Raw genomic sequence first — 15,418 nt, forward strand, 5'->3', positions numbered from 1 at the left:
CTTCAAACACCATCCCTCTCCTTCCTGGATCCCCTTAGCTTTGAAAAAGGATCCTGGGTCTTTAAAAAAAAAAGGAAAGTGGACAGGGTCCTGAGCCATTCAAGGTGTATCCAATGCCTCGCGCTCAGCACGGCTCTTAAATGCAAAACAGACGGTGAAGCAAATAAAGATCAAAGGCAGCAGCCTTGCCTGCCTGGCCTGCTGTCCTCACATGCCAAGCGGTGCTGTCACAGTGAATCACAGCCGTGCAGCTTCCCTGCTCATGCTGACACACACAAACACACACACACACACACACACACACACTGCCACCAACACCCTTGACACTGCCGCATTCCCTTCTGTGTCGGTGTCTAACAACAACTCTCCACATCAGGAGCTGCGCTCAGTCCGTCCAGAGCAGCGAACCAGGTGACTGTTTCAGTGGCGGCACAATCTCAATACATGACGCACAATTTCACTTTGCCCATATTTGCACGTGAAGTGCATGATCTTGTGTTTGTGGAGGTGTCTCAAAATGGATTTTATTTTTGAATGTAATGATCCGTTGGGTTTTAATTAATGTCTCCCTCTTTAAAAGTTCATTTCCATTTGAGTGAATCTGATTTCCACTCTCTTCTATTAGAACATGCTAGCAGAGCATATAAAGTGTGTTGGTACATTAGCCATACGTTCAGCTCAATCCAGAGCATAGCTGAATATAATAACTCTTTTATGAGAGGGCAGAGCAGATGCTTTTTCCTCTGTCGGCCTCATTAAGCAATGGCGTTGAGTGTGTGAATTTATGAGTGGGTGCCTGTTATTTTAGTTTTTGTTTGAACTGAAATAGAAACATAAACTCCTGCCTCTCCCGCCACAAAGGGCATCTCATCGAGATGATGCCATATATCCGAGTGAATCAGAGCATTTGGTTGTTTCTTTGTCACCGCTTTGCCCATTGAAGGTGTGGCTTCAGGTCCTTGTCCTGGCAGCAGGGGTTGAGTAAGGCGCTCTGCCCTTTCAGATGGTCCACAGCTACTTGACCTGTTTGTTCAGCTGCACACTCACATGCTTCCCCCCACCACCACCTCCTCCTACCTCGGCCTGCTGTGCCAGAGATGCGAGCTTACGGCAGGCAGGCAGAGTGCCAGCCATCCTTCTCCTCTTTTTTTGCAGTTTGGACACTTGCGGGGGGTTGGGGGGAAATGAAGGCTGAGAAGGTTGAGACAGTACAGCTAGATAAGCAGCCTGCTGGTCCAGGTCACCAATTCCAGATTAGAAGACCAAAGAAAAACCTTTTAATTAGCTTTGCAGTGCAGTTCGGGCCCTGTGGTATTGCGGCCCAGACACTTCCTGCATTGTGCTACACCACCCATAAAGTAGCACAGAGAAGGAGTGAGTGAGGCTAAAAACGGTTCTGCCACATCTGCGCCACGCCACAAAACAAAGCGATGCCTGATTGCCACCACGCACTCTGGTGATCCAATCACAAAGACCCTCACAGCCAGATCCAGCGTGGACAAGTAACCACCTGGACCCACTTTAATGTGAAATATTTCTCAAAGAGAGGCAGAGAACAGCTGAGTTTTCACTTCATTTATTACAACATTAGCTCGTCCAAGTTTCCGTTGCTTTCCTCTCCTTTTTAACTCCTCTTATTTTCATATTCCCACACAGTTAGCTGTTATGTGGAGATCTACTGAGAAATCCCAGAGCCAGCGCTGTCAAAGTTGGTCTAAAACAGTGTAAGTACATTGGACATAATTTCCTTCTCATAACAAAAATAGAGGCAAAATACCAACAATCATATCTTGGTGATGCTTAATGAGCCCTTTCGGATCCTTGACAATATACCACTAATATGGTGCTTTGCGTCCTTTGAAACATACCAAAGTAGGGTCCTGGAAATAGCAACACAAAAGCGAGGCCTCATCGGCGTCCCACAGCCGACGCAACAGCTTTCCTCCATACTCTCTGTACTCGCTGGTCTACAGTACATCTACTCTCCTGTCGTTTTAACACCTTTGACCTGCAGCTTCCAAATCCACGTCTGCGTTCCTACCTGCGCTTTGGCAAAAGAATCGCATAGCAAGTTCTGCTGGTGCTTTCTGGAGGGAGGGAGGGAGGGAGGGGGGTGGTTGAGATGAAAAGTGAGGAGGGTGTATGAGTAATTCCTTTTCCCGTGACACTTGGAGTCTGTAGGGAGAGGAGATACTGGGCACGGGGAGGGGGTATCATCCATTTGAGCGCAGCCTTAATGTTTCAAAAGACCATCACCTTGCTTTGATCTTCATGGCCTGTTCAGCAGACGCTCGGCGAAGATAACGATGCCAGTTACTGTAATCTTAGCCCTGAACAAAGCTTTTATTGGAAGGGCGGACAGAAGTCTTAAAAACAAGAGCTTTACACACAGCGCCGGCCTCATAGCGCAGAGAGACGGATATCTGCAGTTTAAAGGCGTATCTCCGTGATTTACAGTCGGCATTCGAGGGTGGGCTGTTAATAAAAGGCTGTTTTCGGTACAAACGGGATCGAACGACGTGTAGAGGGATTTTGTATGACTAGTGCAGCAACTAGGCGGTTGCAAGTAGCGCCTCGGGGGTGTGGAACATGCCGGGGCCTGCTTCATTAGAAAAGATGAGCCCTGCTCCCAGCAGCTGTGCCGCACACAAGGCTGCAGGAATGAGGGCACCATGAATGGCTTTCTCTGTGTGACAATGACTGCAGCACTCAGCAGAGAGGGAGCGGTCAGAGGGCGCTGCAATGGACGGGCAGCTTTGAGAGTGTGTGTGTGTGTGTGTGCCAGTGTGTGAGAGTGTCTGTGTGTGTACACTGAGAAATTACTCAGGAATGTGAGGATACATGCCAAAGACAAATAATTTGAGTCTCATTCAAGGGAATCTTACCCTCCTCGCCCTCTGAAGGAATATCACAATCCCATCAAAAGGCCGGCCCTGAGAGCCACACTGCATGGAAGTAATGGGGTTTTGTGCGCTGGCTTAAACCCAGTGGAGGACTTTTAATTGATGAGATGTTATATTTTTCTTTCCTGCGGCTGAATCCCCTCAGACAGCAGCAGGGGACTCGAGGCAAAAAATGATCCAGCCAAGCAGCCTCGCTGGATTCATTCTTTTTTTTTTCGGAATATCACACGTGAAAATATTTTTTTTTTCCAGCAACACTTTCATTGGCATTTTTTAACATTTATTCATAGATTTATATTCAAAAATCTTTCCATACAGTTGAATTCACACATTCTTTACGGTCTATTACAGTTTAATCCTAACTTGAGACAGGGATGCGCACACATCGATGGCAAAGTTTGAGCTCAGAGAGGGATCTCAAGTCAGCGTCCATCCAGTCTGTGAATCAGAAACCACGGTCATAGACTCCCAACTCAGACACAGCTACAGCTTAATAAATACTTTACAAAAATAATGCAGGCTTTTTTTACAACGGAATTACTGCTGCATGCTAAATAAACATACTCACAAGCTTACATGAGAACCTGGATACTGCGATTGACAAAATGGGAGAAGCTGGGTTCCCTGTCCTTCTGCTTCCCCCACCCGCCCCCAACACATTCCTGAAGAATCTCATTATTGTATTATCACAGGCCTCTCGGATTCTCCAAACATAAACAATCTATGGAGACGAACACAGAAACAAATCTAAACGGACATTCCTAGAATAGCAATTTTCCCTTTTCAAAATACAAAGCCAGTCTTCCCTTTAGTGACCAAATCTGACAACACAATTACTGGCACAATTTCAGAGGCATGTTTTATTAAAAAAAAATAATAAAATTAAAAACAAAGCAATATCTATTGCCCGTTTTTGGTTTAATCAAGAAATGTTCCTTGATAGAATGAGGGTTCTGACTCTTTTAGTTCCTCTCGGTTTGAAAGAGCAGTAAGTCTTGTTCCTCAGAGCCTAAAAGTTCATCTGTCACTGGATCTAAAACAGAATTTAAAAAATGGCGTCAGCCCCATTTTGAGGTTTTTCTTTCCTTTCACTCTACAGTGGGCTAGAATTCCCTCGCCTCCTCAAACTGTTTGTAGTAGTCCTCATCCTGAGGGTTGTCGGAGCATTTCTGCCCGTTGTTTGGCGGCCTGGCCTGGTTGTAGCGGCTCCAGTCCCCTTTGCAGATGATCCAGGGCAGGATGTCCACCTTGTAGTGCAGGTCAGCCGAGAACTCCGTGCTGATGAGGTTGGGCGTGCCTGCTCCTTTGCCACGAGTGATGAGCTTCATGTTGTCGTCGTAGCAGCAGTGCTGGGCGGCCAGCGTGGTGGACTCCAGCGTCAGCATGGAGCGGATGCAGTAACGGGCCGTGGGCTTGTAGATCTCCAGCTTCTCCTTCGGCCCGCTGGCGTCTTTCCAACGGAAATCTCGACGCGTGGGGGCATCGTGAACATCCGCCGTGCTGTACGCCACCTCAGTCGGGTAAGAGCAGGGACAGCTGGGAAGGTCGTTCGCCACCTTGGTCATGTACTTCTTCAAGAAGTCGCTCTTGCAGTTCATCCATCGCTCACAGCTGTCTGTGTCTGGAAGAAATGGAGACGATATTAAATTCATCTCTTTCACTGATGCTCAGCAGCACCAGAATATGAAACCAGAAGTGGGAAAAGGTGGAAGGTGTGTTTTTGCTGGGTTGATGAAGAACAGACAGACGAAGACTGCTTTCTTCCTGCCCTGCTTTACATTTTCATCTTTGCGCAGTAATGGTCCGCAGCCCGAGCACGAGGAATGCTAAGTGTGTGCAGAAACTCTGCAGCCAGATGGATGAAGTGCCTTTGATAATAGAAAAAAATGGAAAAAGAAGACAAGATCAGGCAGAATCTTACCAACACCAAAGAGCTCCGTGGCATTGAACTCATCAGTTCCAGCTAACAGGCTGACTTCAGTAGCTGCTGTCTTGAAGGCATCTTCGATACCTTTGGAGAGATGGAAGAACGATGTCAGGTGGATCAAAAGAGTTTCTTTTTGTGCTCTATAATCCAATAAGTCAAGACTTTACCCGGACAGTTGGGCATGTCGCAGGTCCTGGACTCCGTGGCCGTGCAGGCGTAACCACACGACCTGGTCCTCTTCTGGTTGCCATTTCCACAGGTCACACTGCAGGCTGACCAGTGACTCCAGTCTCCCTCTCCATCAATGTAATCTGGACCAGAGAGAAAGAGCGAGCGATCCTCAGCTCTGATTCAGGCCACATGCTGAACCTACTCAGGCCTGTTAGCATGCCTCACTAATAATAAGTGGGGGAGGACATGAAAGGGGAAATAGGGAAGCTCAAAGTGCTCTTTGACTTTGCCCCACAAAACAGATACCTTGCAAGCCTGCAGACACACACATGCAATGCCCTGTGCTGCTCATGTGCACACTCAGTTGTGGAGCGAAAGAGATGGCATCGTATGTGTGAGTTTGTCAGGAGAGTGAAGTAGCAGGGCAGCAGTTTGCTAATTCCAACAACGCTCCACGGGATCCAGGAGGCAATTTACAAACAGAAATTTCCTGTTACGCCTGAGAGTCCGTGTTAGAGAGCGCCGTTCGGCCGGTCGAGCTGTGATTCATTGGTTTGAAAATGGGAAGTGAAATGGCGAGAAATCCTCTTTAACTCCAATTATCTTTGAGCAGATCACTGTAATGGGTATACATGGAAACGGTTAGACGAGGCCCTGCGACCACCTCGGCCCACCGCGCCGCCATCAATACTGCACACAAACACACACACACACACACACACATCTTGAAAGCAGCACTGCATCAATGAGGAGAATTAATGTGGGCATGCTGGGATGGAAGTAATTCCCCCAGCTGCCATCTGCCCCTCATTATGAGCATTTTATACGAATAAAGGCCAGATAGCTGTCTAGCTCTGCTCCTGTCCACCGCCCCCCCCGTTAGCTTATTACAACCTGAAAGCTGGTGGCCACTAAGACAAAACTCAGAATTTAGAAAACGTGATAACAATCTGCCTTCAGACCACAAGTGAACACATCACGAATGGCTTGTGATGGATGACCCTCACCGCGTTGCTACAATTATGAGTATTAGGTTTAAAACCAGGACAGTAATGATGATAAAATATTTCCTTGTCTATTAGTGTGGTATGACTGTGAGCTGACCGCAGCGATAAGCCAGGAACATTAAACACGGACTACAGTTTGGGGGGGAAAAAAAAAAAAAAGATTATAAAATCGCCCTGCTAACCGCTGCAATGCAAGTGCAAGTGGATAAAATGACATTTTCCACAGCACACACATTCCTGTTCGACCATGTTGGTTTGGGCATGCTACAACACGGGCCCGACACACGCTGTATGACAGTGAGTGTAAATTCTTCAACAGCAGATTTATCTGCGGGGTTACTTTTGGAGAGTGTTGTGAGAATGGTGTGGCAGCCTAACGCTGCTGCTGGCCCCGTTCCCACCGCTGAACTTTGATGTCACCAGGCGTTCAAACTGTGTCACGTAGCTTAGCTCCGCACCACAGAGGAATCTGTCTCATAAAAGAGTGTTAAAGGCTTCAATCAGGGGCTCCCGAGGGCTCGCCCGGGACAACTGCACTTATTATGGTGACAGCTTAAATCAGCAAATCTGCAAATTACAGATTCCACATCAGACTATGGCCATCTGTGGAAACGCTGGATCAGGGCGCAAATGAGAGCCTATGGATTCCGCTAAATATCCTGCAGGATGCATGGTGCACTCATTTCCCCGCAGACACACAGCACGCCCTGCCCTCGCTCTCACCATATTCAGTCTGAGCTTTGCTTCCTCCCCCAGCCGCTCCTCTCCTGTCCCAGTCTGCCGGCGGCCGGAGGAAGTTGCTGTCTTCGCTGTTGCTCCCGTAGGTGCGATCGTGCTCCTCTGCTTGATGAGTGGTGGAGGAGGAGGAGGATGAAGTATGAGGCCACCAGTTTCTCCAGTTGGGAGAAGCCCAGCTGGGTTTGCTCTCCTTGCGGAGGCCTTTCTCCGCCTCGTGGCCCTCCAGTCCGTCCACCACTTCGATGGTCACCTGTGAGAAAGAACCAGCTCGTCAGAAAAAGGTATTTATGTCATATTTCAGGGGGGATGCTGTGAGGTGACACTGCCCAATACCCTTACACACAATCACCCCCTCCCCCTTTCTGTCCTAACACATGTGCCTCCCAGATGAGGGAGGGGGACCACCACCCCTGCCCCACAGCCACACTCCCACCTCAGGCCCTCTCCACCTAAACACAAAGTTCAAAGGGCTACTCAGCCTCCTCCAGACCATGAAAGCCAGATGAATCCCAGGATCAAAGACACCACCACCCCCTCCCCCCTTCTCCCACAGACTCACGCCCTTGCTCAATTGGTTGCTCTGCTCTCTTCCCACATCTTGAGATGTTAATACACTTTGTTCGTGCTCGGATTTAGCAGTGATGCTCTCAGAAATGGAAAGAGCCCCTCGCCGGATTAGACAGGGGAATGATTTAAACATGGCAGCAGTTACTCAGCCATCTGCGCCACTGAGGGACTTATGTGCGGGGGCTCGCCACACATTTACATAAACTGTTGTCTGTCTTCCTGCACGTGGAGTTGGTAGCGGCCCGCTGCTGGTTACCGTCTGCCTTTGAGCCATCATTATGATCGGGGTGAGACTGCAGTATCTATCTTAAGCTTCGCTTTGAGCCAGGAAGTGTGAAAGGGGACAAGGGGAGAAGGAAGGAGGGAAAAAAGGGGGTAGCGATGTGCACCACACTATTCTCCTTCTTCCTGTTTGCTCTTCCTGTCCTGTGTGCTTGAGTAGCCATGTCTCACGAGTGACTGAAAGCATCAAAGCAGGCCGGCAGGTGCACAGACACACGTCCTCACCTGTATGTTGGGGTTCTGTCCGTTGATGTTGGCTTTGGAGAGGTCGGGGAAGTTGTGCAGATCTAGCAGGAAAGTGCCGGCGTGATCCCGGCGTACATTGCTGCCTTTAGCCCAGGGCAGGGCCAGCCGGTGTTCTGGACCTGACCTCCGGTCTTCAGGAAGCAGCTGGGCAGAGGAGCTGCTTTTTGCATTTATGTTGTTCTGCTGAAGAGAGACACAACCACAACATAGATTTACTGTTAGTGTGTGCATTTGTGATATAAGATTATAAAAAAAGGACTTAGAGTTAGGACTAAGTCCAAACAGAGCACTACAGAGCACTCTCAGCAACATTAGACTGATCTCCGGCGTTGACAGAGGTTCATGTGGCCGTGACCTCCGTCATAAATCCTGCAGACGGTGGACTCTCGACTCTTTGGAGCCCAGAAAGAAGGAGCCACTGAAACACTGAGGCAAACATCACCCGGAGTTCTGGGCGTCCGTCTGCTTCCACCAAAATATATAATGTGTCTGCCGCCTGCAGTCAGAGCCAGTCTCACAGCTGGACTGTATGTGTTTCCATTTTTAACAGACACACACTATGGCGCTGCTTTACCGGAGCAACACAATGTGGGCATATATAGCGTGTTCTGGTGATGGCTGTGAGAAAACAACTATGAGAGACTGATGGTTTTGCTGCTCTGGGGTTATACAGAGAAACCTAAAGCAAACATTGCATAATAATTATGTCTGCCTTCTTGTAGACAGAAAAAAAAACAAAACAGTGCTGTAAATTTGTCCCAACAGGACGGTTAAGGCATATGTCCCCTGTCAGGTATGCACAGACGGTCGGACTGAAGTTAGTAGAAGTACTCAGCAATCATCCTGGGAAGGCAGAAAATAAGATCAAAGAACGCCATCAATCATGCTGGTTGTTTTCTTTCTTCGTGTCCCTTTTCTTCCTCACCAGGGTTTTTGTGGCCGGGCCGAGGCCTGAGAATATGACAGGGGTGCTATACAGTTGCGGTGGCCGGTCACAGACAAAGTGTCAACTCAGCCACATTGTGGTGGGAATAAAGGCCCCCAGTGGGGCTGTTTGTATCCAGCCAAGGTGCACTCTGGGACAATATAGGCGCTGTAAATGGAGCTGCACAGCACGGGAGGAAGCATTATAAATGTACGTGGAGTTTGAATTCAGCCGCAGGGAAAACCTTCCCCGTGCATTTAGGGTTTGTTCTCACTACTGCAGAGACCAAACAGAGTTAATGTGATAATAGGATGCATTTTCTGCTGTGATAAGCTGCTGTAATTACAATAATTATCGATTGCCCGTAATTTTGTGGAAGAAAAAGTGAAGGATCCAAAAGAGGGAGAGATGACTGCAGATAAGAAGATGAATCTTCTTTTTTTTTTGAAAACAAGTTCACCTTAAAACCACAAAGCAAACGATTTTGGCTGCGAGCTCAGTACAGAGACGGGTCATCTCAGCGGGCTCGACTGCACGTCAGCTATCAGCCCCTCATGTGAACATCACAGGAGCCTCTTCGGTTCTATCGCAAGTGCTTTGGCTTTGAGATGACCATGTGATAACGCTCGCTTTCAAGTTCTTTAGAAGCCACTCGGCAGCTGTAAGTGAGTTCCAGTGAAGGAGCGCACCCAACAAAACACTCACAGACTCAGTCAGAATGGAAATGCGTACATTTGTAAATAAAGTAAATGGGAGTGGTCGATCACACAGAACACAGAAGTCACGTCGCAGCTCAGACGTCGATGCTGATAACACACAGAGATCGTCAGCCGCCAGACACTGGCAATAATTTCTCTTCTTCTGTCATCTATGATGTAGTTTTATCTGTAACACCTGCCATTCAAGGAAATGAATCCCGACACGCTCAGGGTATTTATTAAAAACTGTCCTGCTCCCCAATATTAAGAGAAAGCAGACACCAACACAAATGCTTCAGATCACGCGAACTGTCGGGGTCATGAAACCCAGTCGCAGTGTTTGCAGGCAGCTTAATCCTCGTTATCCAGTCGAATCCTATCTGAATCTTCTGTTGTGTCATATAATACTGTATTATACATGGCAGGCAGATAATGAAATCCTGACATAAATTTATTTATTCAAAGTCAAACTTCAAAGTGCTCTGATTAATCCCAGAGCGCCACTTGTGACGGTGTCTCACTCAGCAGAAACTGAAGCCTGTTTTTACACGCAGGGAATGTGTCAGTTCGTGGGCAACTCTGAGACACAAATGTGATTTCAATTGATGTTTATATCGTAGATTATCCAGCAGATAGCTGGACGGGAATGTACTTTAACAAAAACACGCGCAGAATGTTGCATATGTGACCCAGGATAGTATATCAAAACACCGCAGTGCCCACCGTCACCACCTTCAGTCAGCAGCTCACTCTTCCTCACCCTCAAATAAATACGCAGCTAATATTGGAATTGGAATCTACATCAATGTGACTAGGATTTATTTTTGTCATCTATAAATCAGTATCATCGACAAAGGACCTCACAAAAACATCAATAATTCGACATGTTGAAATCTTCTCCAGTTCAACATGTTTTGCCAAATAAACATTTTAATTTTCAGCCACCAAGCAGCCAAAGCTTAGACAATAGATACCACAGGAATGTGTCCAGAGAGCTGACGCTCACTTTGTAGTCTGGCTCTCTGTAGTGCGTCCTGCTGATGCTGTAGTAAACATATCAAAATCTGTCCAGCAGCAGAGAAATATCAGCCTTAAATAACGCACGGCTGATTAAAGCCTTCAGATTGCGCTGCGGAAAAACCACCAACTGGTCAGAGGGAGGGAAGTGTAAGCTGCTTTTTTCACCATAAGCACAGAGATTTCACTAAATCTATATTTTCCATCTGGGAGCTTAACAGTGTGAAGGACAAACCGCAAAATTTTATATGCTCTCAATCAGTTTTTCCTCAGAATGATTGAAGTTTGAGTCAGTTGAGTTGAAAGTAATAATGGAAAGAATGCAAAGGGAACGCAGGTATTACTCATCAGGAAGGAATGGCAGTTTTCTATCAGTTGTGTAAAGTGTGTGCGTTCCTAAAGTCAACGTAAACACAACGCTCTGTCTTTTCCAAATGACCCTCAGTGGAGCTTTTTAACACGCCTTAATGAGAAAAACATGCAGTTTCCTGTAATGCTGCTCACACTGTAACAGCACAGCTCATTTAAATGTGTTAAAAAAAAAAAAGCACTCTTCTTTGATGGCCGGCTGCTTTACAGTCGCTCATCTGAGATCTTCCTCCAGCAGGAAAATGGTTTAATTTGGAGATCAAAAGTGACACACCATTCCTCAGTTCATCTGGGGCCTCCCAGGATGTAACCCCCCCCCCCAAGCCCCCACCACCACCAACACCACCCCTCACTCTCAAAAGCCATGAATGAAAACTTGCATACACAAGCCACCCCCTCTCCCTCCTCACACTATCTCCTCTTCTTTTCCCGCTTCCCCCCTTTTTCACTTTGTGAGGGCTGCTTAAAGGGGCATGACTCCATTTTCAATTGGGAGCAACTCAGGGGTCCTTCCCCCCCAGGGACGCTGGCAGGAAATGAAGGCAGTGCACATTGTGCCAGATGCTTTTCAGCACTAAACTTCCATACGTTAACTATCCTTCCCTTCACACTTCTCGTAGCTGGGCGTTGCTGTGTGTTTATTTACGAGCTGAGAAAGCAGGCATCAGCTCAAAAAGGGAACGAAACAAAGTTGAAAAGCGTTATTATTTATCCAGCACGACTCTTTCTGGATAAATGAAGCTCACTTCCTGGGTCAGCGCTGATAATACGTCTCAGGCCGGAGAGTTTTCTGCCTCCACTGCAGGTGCACGGAGCCACATCCTGTCGTTTGTGTTTCTGTGAATGCCATTTTAAATATGACACCTTGGGGCGACAATACACCCCCTGGGCCGTGACAAGCCCGGCTGAAAGATGACATCACTGTCCTCAGTGGTGGACCGCTGAAGCATATCTGCACATAGTCAGAGCATTCATGAGCAGAAAGAGAAGAAGAAGAAGAAAACCCCATTCAGCAGCGCCTGCCTCAACATGGGGCATGGGTGGTAACGTTGGCCTCTTTCAGCACCAGCCAGAAGCTCTATGGAAATTCAAAGTTATGACAAAGGCCGTGTGAAGGTTGGGATGTGGTTCCTCGGGAGCATCTGCCTGCTGGTCCTCATCCTGCTTGTCCGATCCGGCGTTTGGCCTCGTGACAAATATTCGATAAATTCCTGGAATACTTCCTCAGCTTTGCGTGCCCTAATATCCAAACCAACACAGGCTTTCTGTTGCAGAGAGAGTCGGTCCACAGCGATGGCAGTCACGGTGGAGAAAAGAGAGAAATTACCATCGCCCTCCTCTGTTAAAGCAAAAATTCTTTCCATTCATTTCGCCCCTCGGAGCCCCAATAAAGCACTCATGAAGGGAGTTGACATAAATAGGCATTTATCACTGACATGAAGACAGCGTTTCAGTAGCATGCTAAATATACATCAAAAAGCAGCTGAAGGACACTTAACACTCTCTAAAAAAGCCCGTTGATCCCCCAGACCGGTCTGAACCCTCAGGTGGAGGTTTGGGGCTCAGCTGATGTTAAAACGGGCAGTTAAACTGTTAAACCTGTCTTGGGTGGTGTCATGTTGACAAATGTCCCTCTTGTTAAATTTTAGTTGCAGGACCACAACCCAAAAGCGGCAAACAGTCCGGACTGCGCCGCCGTCAACACGTTTATTAGTCTTTTCCCAAAACCTGATCATCCCTTCAGATGAAGTTTGATCTGGGGTCGAGGTGGGGGGGGGGAGGGGGGTTCAGCTGACCCTCAGCTCCATCAACTGACAGTGATGAGCCCATGATGACAGAGAAGAGCCTGCAGCTACAGCATTTAACCGTCAACAATAGGGAGGTGTGTCTGAAGTGTGTGGGGGGGGGGGGGCTGACCTCTGACCCTGCCTCATCTTCCTCCCTTCTGCTGGCACCCTGGGGAGACCACATCCGTGTGTATGTCAACAAAGAAGCCTGATATCACCCATCTGCGGCCGAATGAGCCCCCCTCCCTCCGGACTCACCTCCGTCAGGGCAGAGTCCAGGCTCAGGCTGACATTGGCCTGCGGCAGCGGGCTGCTGCGGAGCACCGTGATGTGTAAGGTGAGCAGAAGGAGTCCGAGCAGCAGCAGCAGCTCCGCCGCCAGCCGCACCATCCTCCTGACGCGGCCGCTCTTCGGAGCCGGCGGGGCGGCCGGAGCTCCGGCTCCTCCCGGTGCAGAGACTCCGATCTCCGGATCCGCCGGGGACGAGGAGCCGCAACACCACTTCGGAGCCACTTCGGGGATCAGAATTTCAAAAAAAAAAAAAAGAAAAAGGGAGGAGAAGGATCGGAGGGGTGAAGTTGAGTGATGATTTGATGCTGAGCTCAGGGAGGGCTCATCCGGAGCTGCTCCTGTTGCGCCTCCAAACCTCCAGAGATCAGCCCGGTTCGCTGCCGGTGTCTCCGCCACATTTCAGCCTCACCCCGCTCCTCTCCTCAAGTCCACCTCTGCGGTCCGGTCCGCATTCTGCACCTTTTCAGACGAGACCACCTTCTGGAGGAAACACACACACACAAAAAAAAAACTAAATAAAATAAAACTTCAAAAAAAAAAAGTACAGGTAGTTAAGACTTCAGTTTCCTGAACAAAGTTCATCCATTCCCACCGAGAGGAGGACGTCGGCCGGAGGAGTCCTGCTGGAGGAAGAGCAACACAACAAAAGTCACACCATATCAATCCACAGATCAACACACACGCACACACACGCTGCTGTGCGCTCCTGGGGTGGTTTTATACCATCCGCCCCTGTAGGCGCCCTCCCCCTGGTTAACTCTTTCGTCCCTCTCCTGAGTTTGACACCAGAAACCAGCCTGAGAGGGAAACCGCAAAAAGTGCCGACAGCCTCTCAGAAGGTTTCACACAAACGTTGTGTTTGCTGTTGTTTCATTTTTTTTAATGGAACTTTGTAGAACACAACCTGCAGAGGAGGACGCCCCCGGAGCTCATGTGTCTCAGTTTGGCACTCAGACCGTGACACTTGGCCTAACCAAGACAAATGGTGCGTAATGTGATTAGCCCCCCTGAGCCTTTTTACTGCCGCTTCAAAGGGCAGGTCTCTGTGTCAGACCGGGCACCGAGCAGAGGATGGACGCTGCGTGCGGGGAGTCCGACGGCGTCAGTCAGGTTGTGTGTCGGTGCGCGGAGACGGTGGAGTTGAGGATATATGAAGATCCTGTAAAAAAAATAAAAATAAAAATAAAAAAAAAAACGCACGGATCATTTGGTTGCTTTGCGCGCACGACGGATCCATATCGGTGCCAAATGGCTCATAACGCACAGCTGGCGACAGCAGGGGGTCCAAATGAGCTTATCTTCCACTTCTTTTGTATCACACGACCAACCAAGTTGTGTTCCAAGTCAAATGAAATCCGTCCTGACCTGAGTGGCAGCAGATGAGCACTCCAAACTTCATCTCTCCAACAGCTGATCCCCTGTCTGAATCAGAAAAAAATGCTGAGTCATGTTCTGTGCTGATGTGCTTCAGTGCTGCTTCATTCACAGCGTGTCTGTGCAAACCGTGTAAATCTGCCTTTTGTCTGCCTCACTTAAACACAAAACAAACAACAACAACAACAAAAAAACACATCTCCTTTCCAGAATAGAAAAACAGAGCAGTGAGAATGGCTCGCCCACTTTGGACACAGTGGTGGACATCAAAGGCGTAGCAGAGGATCCCCCTTCAGGACTGCAGTTACATGCCATTCCATGTATTTGGATCTGCGGTTCAAAAGAGGCTGGTGCAGGCAGGTCTCTGCCTTCCCACCAGCAGTCTGCCTGCAGATGTTTTAAATGCCACTGAGGGGAAGTTTGGGTAGACACGTCCTTCCCACCTTGGCAGTCAGTGTGCGTTAGCCTCCTCTGTCACTAACTGTGACTTTGATACTCCAGAGGAAAATATTTAAAAAAAGATCTTTAACATGACAGGTTGGCTGTCGGGGAGACTCAGTTAGGATGCAGATATTTGGCTGTTTTTGTCTATTTCGTGTCTGCTGACAATCCAAAAACATATATTTTATCAATATGCACAAGATAAAATCAGCTTTTTGGATGGATTTCTTCATGTTTAGGCCTCCGTCCCGAGAAGCAAACAGCCAGTCTGTGTTGTGAAAAGCCCAAAGCGATATCTTTTTCAAACTTAATTTCCTTCTCAACACTCACTCCCAGAACAAACATTTCTCCTGCTGCGCAACCGTCGGAAAAATATGGCTGGTAAATCTCAGCAAGTTAGAGGTTGCCTTTCTGTGTAATCACAGAGGAGCTCAGTATTTCCACACCCTGCGTCTGCAGCACACACACACACAGATATGTTTGAGAAAGAATCGTCCTGCGCTGTAAACCTGCAATGGATTTAACGGTGTTCGCAGTTAGAGTAAAGGTGAAAGTAAACACAAATTAATAACAGACGTCCCGAGGGCGGCACTGCGCCTCCATGCAACATTTGAGGCCACCTTTCCTCATCTCGTCCAGATCTGCATGGAACAGTGCACTGCTATGACATCACAG

At 48.1% G+C, this 15,418-nt stretch overlaps 1 protein-coding gene across 4 annotated transcripts; it reads right to left on the reverse strand.

Annotated features, from left to right (window-relative positions):
* Positions 1-3,166: 3,166 nt before the first annotated feature.
* On the reverse strand, positions 3,167-15,335 carry ism1 (isthmin 1). 4 transcript variants are annotated; one of them, XM_029521716.1, is made up of 9 exons: positions 14,549-15,335; positions 14,294-14,350; positions 13,833-14,087; positions 12,896-13,408; positions 7,821-8,024; positions 6,732-6,996; positions 4,998-5,141; positions 4,825-4,914; positions 3,167-4,524 (listed from the first exon to the last, which is right to left on the reverse strand). In XM_029521716.1, exons 4-9 carry the CDS (start codon positions 13,025-13,027, stop codon positions 4,007-4,009), a joined length of 1,353 nt encoding a protein of 450 aa, XP_029377576.1. In that variant the 5' UTR covers positions 13,028-13,408; positions 13,833-14,087; positions 14,294-14,350; positions 14,549-15,335; the 3' UTR covers positions 3,167-4,006. The 4 variants fall into 4 exon arrangements, with proteins under 4 accessions (XP_029377576.1, XP_029377577.1, XP_029377578.1 ...); XM_029521717.1 differs by lacking the exons at positions 13,833-14,087; positions 14,294-14,350; positions 14,549-15,335 and adding an exon at positions 13,521-13,824 and having other exon boundaries at positions 12,896-13,405; XM_029521718.1 differs by lacking the exons at positions 13,833-14,087; positions 14,294-14,350; positions 14,549-15,335 and adding an exon at positions 13,521-13,824 and having other exon boundaries at positions 7,821-8,021.
* Positions 15,336-15,418: the final 83 nt, after the last annotated feature.

Source organism: Echeneis naucrates, chromosome 15, assembly GCF_900963305.1.
Source record: "Echeneis naucrates chromosome 15, fEcheNa1.1, whole genome shotgun sequence".
In the NCBI taxonomy this organism is placed as follows: domain Eukaryota; kingdom Metazoa; phylum Chordata; class Actinopteri; order Carangiformes; family Echeneidae; genus Echeneis; species Echeneis naucrates.

Excerpts from the sequence above, each read along its gene's own strand:
- ism1 (XM_029521716.1), bottom strand. The coding sequence starts at position 13,027 with ATGGTGCGGCTGGCGGCGGAGCTGCTGCTGCTGCTCGGACTCCTTCTG. Across the intron at positions 8,025-12,895 it reads TGGACTCTGCCCTGACGGAG|CAGAACAACATAAATGCAAA; the intron begins GTGAGTCCGGAG and ends GTCTCTCTTCAG. Across the intron at positions 5,142-6,731 it reads CAAAGCTCAGACTGAATATG|ATTACATTGATGGAGAGGGA; the intron begins GTGAGAGCGAGG and ends TCTCTGGTCCAG.